Source organism: Taeniopygia guttata, chromosome Z (genome assembly GCF_048771995.1).
Source record: "Taeniopygia guttata chromosome Z, bTaeGut7.mat, whole genome shotgun sequence".
NCBI classification, from domain to species: Eukaryota; Metazoa; Chordata; class Aves; order Passeriformes; family Estrildidae; genus Taeniopygia; species Taeniopygia guttata.
Genome location: NC_133063.1, coordinates 56,268,021 through 56,277,809, shown reverse-complemented (window position 1 = coordinate 56,277,809; position 9,789 = coordinate 56,268,021). Strand labels below are relative to the sequence as shown.

Sequence of the window (9,789 nt, the reverse complement as noted above, 5' to 3'; positions counted from 1 at the left end):
TCAAGGTCCTGCTGGATAACATCATTTTGAAATCTGAGTCCTTAAAATGTAATTTTTAATCCAAAACACCTAAAAAAGCCCAGATTACTGAATACTGTTGCAGAGCAACCTGTTTTGCTCTAGGGACTTCAAAGATAATGGATTCTATTTATAAAAAGTACACCTTAGGTTTTCATGAAAATTGCAGTGATTAGAGTGAAAATGTGACCAAAATTCCACCTAGGTTGCTCAAAACTAAATGGAAAACATAAAGAACTTAGAGTGTTTCAGCTGAGTTTTCAAGAAAAATTATCAAATACTTTGACAGCCTGTGGAAGTTCTTTAATTATTATAATTCCAAGAACAACACTTTTGCATGCTGATTTGAGACAGAACGACAGACACCATAACCTAACATAAAGGCTTACAGAAAAGCCTCATATAAAAGCCTCATGTAAAATCTTTCTAATTTAGGCATCTCAGAATGTATTTGGGCAATCAAAAAGGACAGCTGGAACCAGGATGACAGCTGTGCAATAACTCACACTCTCAGCAAAATTTTAGTTATAGTTTAGTTTTAGTTATAGTTTAGTTATGTATAACGTTTTAGATAATTCTGTTATCTCATATCATCAAAAACATTATGCCAGCTTCTTTGGGCTACTGAAGAGGCATACAGGAGTGAGGACAAAAATCTCTGAAGAAGACATTGGAAGAAGCAAGTTTTTAATTGAAAATTCAGTGTCAGATATATATTTCATAAATTATAGAGTAGGTATTATAGAGTAGGGAGCATTTTATTTCAGAATTCAATTTCAGAATTACCTTCTTCATTAAATGTAGTATTGGGTACCTACACACTTGCAACCTGAGTGTTTGCATTGGCCTTAAAGTTTATTCACTTCTTCCACAGCTATGCAACAAAGAAGATTTAGAATTAAAACCTGAATATTGTCAAGCATACACATTACTGACCTTTTAGCTTTATTATTTCTATAGAAAAGAGAGAAACTTTCATTACTGTCCTGTATTGTATAACTACTTGTGGATATTTTGCATAGAATACAACAAAAAGGAAATCAGATATTGTTAAATGAGTCTACTCACAAATTGCTATAAAGCAGTATTACACAGGGCATGCTAATGTTGTGTAGAGTTTGCAATAACTATCAGGCCAAAGACTGCAGTGGCTGTGGGTGCCAGATGTGTGACCACTGTGTGTTGCTACAGCAGTCTGTTCCACTGCCCTTCTGGGCCCCCTCTCTTGTGCTGCAGCTGACAGCAGCAGTTATCCCTTGTAGCAAGGAGGAATATCATATTCTTTCCTGATTTTATCTCCTAGGAAGCCTTTCACATAGCTCCTTCAACCAGCTTAAGATTTTCAAAAAGAAGTTAAAGCTTTCATCCATTTGTTGCCCTGAATCCTATGAACCTTCCAACTCATCCCTATGTACTTTAATGCCTAACACTTCAGTATGGTTCAATGACCAGAGAAATCAGGAGACCTGGATTCTAATAATAGTCCTGCTAAACCATGTACATTGTGTAGCCTTCCTGAGTAATGATGTGTTTCCTGTGGATAGTTTTAAAGACAGATTTTACCCACAGAAATTTTGGTGGTCCTCTAAATTAGTGTGGTTTTATGCATTACTCATGCAGCACTTTCCTTAACAGTACTGAAAAAAAAAAAAAAAGCTCAAAGCTCAAAACCTTCACTGTGCCGTAAACTGATGGAGTCATTACTTGCAGTATCATAGGCAGAATTACAGGTATGTTGAACATAGATTTGAAGCTATTTTTATTTCAGAGGCAGAAGTATGTCTGCTTATTACAGGATGCAAAAGGCATAAGAAAGGCATAGGAAAAGAATAATTTTTCAAGAGGATTAGTGAGGTAATAATTGAAACTGTTTGGAGAGACTAACTTTAGCTTAGCAAACCAGTCTCCCTAGACTACTGACAGTGATCTTTTCTCCAAAATTCAAATCAGCCTGCACGAATGTAAAGAAACATCATACTCCGTGCATTTGCTAAGACTTCGCCATTACTTCACAAACTCACTCCTTCTGCAGTAAGCAAACAAGACAAATTCTTCCAAGAACAATCCACTTTATGCTCACAATTTAAGTGATACCCTAAAGGAATATCTGTATTTCTGCTGACTGTAAGGGAAATATAGATGCTTGGTCCTCTTGAACTTTTTGAATAAGCCTGTAGCACTTCTCTTTCCTAAATGCAAGCTGCTGACTTAAAAAATAAGTATGGAATGCACTGTAATCCACTTCCCAAAGTACTAATATGACAGTTCACTCCTTACAGTAGTTTTTCCTACTATTGGAGGCATTTGTAAAATATGAAGAACATCATGACAATGCTATGTTCCACCTTTGGAAATTATGCTGGAAGCAATCACTAGGAATGCTGTGTTCCCACCTGTAATTAAACATTACGTACGTGGATGAGAACCAAATAAACCTTGCTGATGTTATGATATTCTCCTTCCAATAAAGTAAAATGCATAACTTTATTTTGACTAACTTCTCTCAAAGGTTAAATGGATATTAAACAATCATTTTCAACAAAACACGCTGTTTTCTCTTCAGTACAATTTTGCCCTTATTTGGTAAAATTGAAGAGAAAATGCACAGGGTTATTTTCATCAGCATCAAAAGCAGTCTCAAGCCATTTCTTACAGGACTTAGGACAGACTTGAGAGTCGACTGAGAAGTCTAAGCTCAAGACAATGAACAGAAAACCTATAGACAGGCAATCTCACATGCTTGCTCCTTATCAAAGTCAGGAGGAGTAATGTTGCCAGTTTGAATACGGTGCAAGGACAAATAAAGGATATCTTTGTATGCTTTCCTTCTTACAGCACATCTCTAAACTCCTTAAACATGGATTATTCAAGGGCATGGGCAAGTTCAATCATTAAGCAGAGTTTTCTGTTCAAACCCAGGTGCTTTCCAAGTCTCATGTTTAGCTCTTTCCTTGATCCCAAGAGAAGAGGTGAAAATAGAGCTTGATTGAAAACAAATGTCAGAAAAAACGTGTTCACCTGACATTTTCATGATCATAACAAAACATTTGTCTTTTTCTCTATGCCTTGGCAGGCCTCATTCTTTGTCAGAATCAATTTGAACAGCTTTCTTACTTGAGCAGCACAAGATGCTGTGACTTCCATGACCTGCAGACAACTATAGTTTGCATTTATATATGCATGCACCCCACTCTTCATGATTAGTGTAGGATGATTTGCCCCTGCAAAATATGGTGCAGAAAACCTGACATTGAAAACAATGAGATTTATTCATTCACACCTTTAGCAAATAAGTAGTTTCCTTTTAAAAACTCTAGTAACAATCACGTCTTAAAGGAAAAGACCATCAGTAAGTCCAGAGAAAACGTCTTCTTTTTATGTACAGTAAGGACAGAGACTGATTAGTGAACTTAAAATTGCTTCAAAGTGCTACACTCTCTTTCTGTCTAGTGTTGTTACAGCCTGCCTCTGAAAGTGGGGTAACTGAGGTCCTTTTTAATCGATCCCTTCAGTCAGATGAGAGTGGAACAGTGCTGACTGACTGGTGCTTATACATACATAGTTGCAGTGGAAAGAGAAATGGCTCTTTCCTATATACAGGGCAGAAATATATACAACTTATATTCCTTTCTACACAGCAGCTGACTTTACTTGCTATTTTAGTAAAAACAGTTTCCTGCATATGCAGCCTTTCACAAGGCGATCTTTCTGCCTTTTGTAAAATATAATTAGTCAAACATAGACAATGGATATTGAAACCATGTAATACAAAGGAAAAATTCAATTACTCTAACTTACCAAATTGTATGTAGGCTGACACTCACTGCACATAGTGGTCTTTCGTGTGTAGATCAACTTACATCAGCAGAGTAGTTAAAATATTAACAAAATCCTTATGTACAAGAACAATGTGACAAATAACCCAGCCATGAAGAAATTAATTACTTTTGAGGTGAAATATCAGATTAATCTAGGGACTGCATTTTAATCTTAATTCTTTCAGAGGCCTCCTATGGCTTTTGTTTTCTTTTCTATATCTTGGGCAAGCTGCTCACTCTTTTGTATTTTTGGTGTGATCTCAGCATTGATATCCTCATATGTAGACCACAGCAAATTCTCACAAATCATAATAATTTTTTTTTAACCAATTAGAATTAACAGGGTTCATTAGACAATGCACCAGCCACTTATTTGGAATTTTCTTTTTGCCAACCATCTGCAGAGCACAGCTTGTAAACTAATGTACTTGGCAGCATCCGGAAAAGCTTATCTGCTTCAAGGTATTATGGGGTCAGCATCATGTATATATTTAAATGTATCCCAGCACAATTAGAAACATGTAGTTATAAAAGCAAAGGGTTTTTTTAAGCAGAACACTGAAAGGCAAAGTTGGGGTATACCAAGAAGATCCTGAGATGTTAGGTCTAAAACACTTCAGAGAAGCTCTATCTGCTTCATATCAGCAAAACTAGCATGAATATGGCCGCAGTGCCAGGAGATGCCCAGGACAGTAGAATGTAAGTATGTAGAATGTAAAAAACAGTTTTGGCAAGGCTCTAACACCTGGATTCTTGTGGTGAGCTCACAAATTATCCCTAATTTCTCTTTCTTTAATCTAAATTTACTTTGTCTATGAAAAGGGTAGCTTAGGAAGCATATATCTAACTTCCACACTAGACAGCGTTTAAAAACCCCCTTCTTCCAAGAATGACAAAAAGAGACACAGTCCTAAGAGGGTTACTATAACACAGGATTTTAGGAGGCCACCAAAATAGTGCAGCTATGGAAAGAAAAAATAAAAGCTGTGTCAGCCCAGATACTCCAGAAGAAATATATTTAGATTTACTAGGGAATATGAAAGAATGAAAATGAGATGGGTAAAGGTTTCTGCCATTTACTCTATTTGGTATAGCACTCTGGGTCATGAGACTAGGTACCTTTTTGCTTACCAGAGAAGCTGCATCAGGCTAAAAGACTAAGTGGAATACTAATGCCATTGTCTAGGGCACTGGTGAGACAGCAGCAGTGACAATTCTGATCAAGTGCATTTATAAAAGCCAAGTTCAAATGGGAAAACACCCAGAAGGTTAACAGGAAGATTAGAGGAAAGATGAATTTATCTTATGGCAGAAATAAAAATTAAACAGAACCAAACAAAAAAACAGTAAACAAAACATTAGCTTGTTTCTCTGGTTAGTAATCTGGTCATGATGCAATAAGAGCTATTTAGGCTGATGTATATTGCAGCAGACGTTGGATGTTATCAATAGCATAAACTGAGTGTATCTGAGCTGGAGGAGTATCTAACCAGCAAGTGAACAAACTTCAACAATACACTTCCAAAAAGGGGGAGTGGCAGAAAGAGGACTACACACTCCAGATGCAGGTAGATCAGTTAACTAAGAGGTGTATATGAGTTTCTCTGTGGACTTAGTGGCTTGGCAGGCTCTTGTACTCCAGTGCTTCCACTATGAACTCACACTAATAATATCATATCTAATGATATGATACTAGAGAGATATCTATGACATCTGTGAACTCATATCTAATAATTTTGCTGAGTGATAGGAGCTGATTTGTCATGCAAACTCCTGTATCTAATAGCTTTCTTTGGCCTTTTGTATCATAATTTTATAATAACTTCTTAAATACCTGTAAGCAGCATTTTGGCTTGCTATTGCCCTTTTCCATTGTGTTTGGATGTGTCTGCTATGAACGTACCTTGTCTAGACATAACAATTGCCAGTGATAACAGGATAGGAAAAACTAAGGAAAATTGTTTCTAATTCTTTCCTCGGCAAAGGAGATAATTTACAAATTATCTCCCACTTCCTATTTTTTTTTTTTTTGCTCCCCTCAGCCACCTTTGAAATGATCTTTCCATACAGACAAACTGCTGAGAAGGGGCCTCTCTCTGCTACCACCAGCTCTAGCTATGAGCCACCCCTCGCTGGTGTAGGTGGACAACTGCTCCATGACTACACAAGTGGAGGCACCGTGCCAGCTTTCTGTGCACCTCGGCAGGACCTCGGTGCAGCCCATCATCCAACACCGACTGCCAGTCCCTCCCAGGAGAGCTGCGACCGGCGCTCGGGGGGCAGCGTCTGAAAAACACGGTCGATGTGCCCGAGTGTGACTGGAAACCCACCCACTTCCCCGCGACAGGCCCACCCTGCCGGGGACACGACGCCTTGCACATGCCCCGACCCCCTGCACGCAAGGGGTGTCCGCACCCTGTGCCCGCAGCAGCAGGGCCGGCCCGGCGGCCCGGCCAGAGCGGCTCCCGCCCTGTCCCGTCTCTCGTGCACCGCGCCCGCCGCAGCCCTCGCTCGGCCCCGGCCCGGGGACCGACCTGCATGGGCGCTTCGTGCCTCATCGTCGGGCGCGGCCCCGCCGCCCGCCCGCTGCCGCTCGCTCCCGCACGACAGCAGCCTCCGCCGCTAGCCCCGGCTCTGCCGGCAAACCCGCGGCGAGATCAGCACCGGAGCTGTTCCCGCTCCGCCCCCGGTCTGCCCCGCCCCCGCTCCGATGCACTCCCGGGAGTCGTAGTCCTGCTGCCCGTGTCCCCAGCCCTCGGCTCCGGGCGAAGGGACTACAGCTCCCGGGGTGCTCGGCGCCAAGCCGCGAGCGGGCGGGGCGGAGCGGGGGGCGCGGGGAGCGCGGAGCTCCGCGATCCCGTCTCGGGGCCGCAGAGGGCGGCGCGGCCATGGAGCGGGGGTCCTGTGGTGGGGCGGGGGCGCCCGTGCGCCGAGGCGGAAAGCGGGGACGGAGCGGGCGGAGCAGATACGGCCGAATGCGCTGCCGTCCCGGCCCGACAGCCCGCAGCCAGGAGGAGCAGCGCGGGCGGCGCTCGGGGAGCTGCGGAAGCCGTTCGGTGGAGCGGAGCGGGCTCGCCCGGGCCCCGGCGGTGCTACACAGCGCCTCTGCGGGCAGGGGAGGTCACGCCCGCGGGCTCCGCGACGCGGGGCCACTCCCGTCCCGTTATCCCGTTCCCGCCCCGTTATCCCGCTCCCGCCCCGTTATCCCGCTCCCGCCCCGTTATCCCGCTCCCGCCCCGTTATCCCGTTCCCGTCCGGTTATCCCGCTCCCGCCCCGTTATCCTGGTCCGGCATTCCGAGTTGTGCCGTTATGGCCGCGCCCCGTGGCCCATCTCCAGCGCTGGGGCTGGGCGGCCGAGCACCCTTCAGCTTGAGGACTGCTGGTCAGTGTCCTTGCTGTGCGCATGACAGTCCCTGGACGGTCTCCTCATCGCATTCCGCTGTCGTGCTTTCTCTTGCCTCGCTTGGCTTTTGTCCGACCGCTGACAAACAGGGTGGGGCAGCTCTGCGTCGCGCTGCTGTGCCATGGCCATGGCCCCGCGTGGACATCGCTTCTGGATGGTGGCAGCCGTTTCTGATGTCCGTACTGATGTCATTATGAGGTGGTGCCCAATTATTCAAGATGTTTTAAATATCTGTCTCGGCACTTTTGCATAACCCCATCCTCTAATGCAGAGCCCATTTACCTTGGGTCTAAATTGACGGGTCCATACAGGATAGAAAAACATATAAAGGGTGTTGGAGCCAGATTTAATACTTGGCAAGTTCTGCTCTAATGAAAGGGTGAAGATGAGCCATGGGTGACTGGAGATATCTGCCCAAGGTTTGAGAACTGGACACATCCCAGGCAGAGGAAAGGGCAGAAGAAGGCAGCAGCGGTGGCTGAGGCAGCATGGAAACAGCAGTTTGCCCGGTGGGTTATCCACTTTACGTATGTGGTATACATTGCATGAAGTGAAGCACCCATAGGAGCTGTGACACAAACAAATTGTGTCACAGAGACATGAATATGGATTAAAGTGTATATCAGAAGAAATTTCATTCTAGATTTGCAGGGTTTTCATTTCATTTCATGCAGCTGTTTATACCTACCCCACTATAACAGGAAGATAGGAAGTATTTTTCGAAGACATTGTGCATTTTTTAGAGTTCACCCTTCTTTCCTGCATGAAATACAGAACATTTCTCTTTCTGCCATTGTAGATATCTTGAATTTGCTCGTTGTTTTAGACCCACCTGCATGGGTGATAAGAATCACTTTTGTGTTTTCTTAATGCATGCAATTTAGTTTTACTATTGATTTAAAAATCATGAGTAAAAACCCATTTCCCTCTAAAAACAGGGCACATTAGATGTGTTATCAATTGTAGTTAGGGAAAAAAACAGAGAACGTTTTTCTTCTATGACAACTTTGTTTCATGGGTTTTTGTTTTAAAAAGTATTACAAATATATCACATAATCTTGAATAGATATTAAACTATAGTTTTCCATAAAATGTTTTTCATTCTGAAATGTCGCTTTAAATCCTAGCTGAATAAATATTTGAAACAGTAAATTCAAGTGTTCAGAGAAGGTTTTGCTTATGTAATTTATAAAACTGATACTATGAATTGACTATTATATTAAACTTTTAAAGTTTACCTTAGACATTTAAGACTTAAATGATGCCAAACTCCCAAATTTATCCCAAGACAAAGGTCCTCCATAGTTTTGAATTATATTTGCATTTATGTTAGCATTGAAGTCTTGAATCAGTCTCTCATCTAAAATTTCCATACAGGCAACTATTAATAGAACATGAATCTGTGTTACTTCTACATTATCATATGTCCCTTTATAAAGCATGGAGTTTACTTTCTTCTAGTGTAAATGCTAAAGAAAACAGAAAAAAGAATACAATACTTTTATTTTTCTTTCTTTAATTTTGAAATGCAAAAAAATGCACGAATAACACTGATTTTGTAGAATAATTGAGTGCTTTGTGTTGGAAGGAATCATCTGGTTCTAACTCCCCTGCGCTGAGCAGGGATTCCACCCACTAGATCAGGTTGCTCAAAGTTCTCTCCAGCCTGGCCCTGTCATTTTGCATTGTGTGTTGGTTGAAGAGATGATATTGGGGTAATTTTTTATTACTCCATTTTTGTCTCTTTGTTGTCTGTCAGAAACTTCCTCTTTTTCTTTCTGTCATCTTCAGAGGATTTTGAAGACAGTATTGGAGAGAAATGAACCAGAATAAAATAGTATAGTGCCAGACACAAGCAAGCTTTTGTACCTCAAGCATGGTAGTCCAGTGGCCTGCTGTGATGATACTCCTGAATACTCTTGTCCACAGAGCACTGTGTTCATGGGTCAACAGTTTCTGTTGATTAGTAATCACTGGGCCACAATATTAATATTTTTGAAGCATGGTGTACTTGAAGGTCCCCTTTAAACCTAATTTCTATGAACTATTTATTTTCACCAGTTGTTAACATATAGGAGATCCAGGTTAATAAAATACTTTATTATTTTAACCAGGTGTAGTAGAAGCACCAGAGGAATAGTCATGAATATCAATTCAGATTTTCAGGTGTATTGATTATACTACCTCCTTTTCATTTGTTTTACTTACAATCACAGGAATTCTTTTTTCCCCATACCAAATGGGATTCACAGAACAAGCTAGTTATTATTTGCTACTGAAACTAAAGAAAGTAAGAGAAGTATTAGTTTTCTTTCAGTTATGGCAAAAAGTCATTCAGATAACATGTCATCACAAAAGCTAACCCCAAATGAACATGCTGCATGTAAGATAGTTATAGCTAGGTGTGAATATATTTGTATATAGCACATAAGACTCACGTAGAAGTAGGATATTGTGGTTTTGCGACACTTTTTAATCTTTGTAGGACAGTTTTGGTTTTGCCCAAAACACTATTCTACAGCACATAGAAGATAAACAATCACTTTCAG

At 41.7% G+C, this 9,789-nt stretch overlaps 1 protein-coding gene across 3 annotated transcripts in view; it reads right to left on the bottom strand.

Annotated features, from left to right (window-relative positions):
- Nucleotides 1-6,510, bottom strand: part of RAB3C (RAB3C, member RAS oncogene family) — a 152,507-nt gene extending 145,997 nt beyond the window's left edge. For all 3 annotated transcript variants that reach the window (XM_041711299.2, XM_072922403.1, XM_002187873.7), the window contains exon 1: nt 6,371-6,510. In XM_041711299.2, the coding sequence (XP_041567233.1) occupies nt 6,371-6,394 (24 nt within the window). In that variant the 5' untranslated portion in view covers nt 6,395-6,510. The remainder of the gene's footprint in view (nt 1-6,370) is intronic.
- Nucleotides 6,511-9,789: the final 3,279 nt, after the last annotated feature.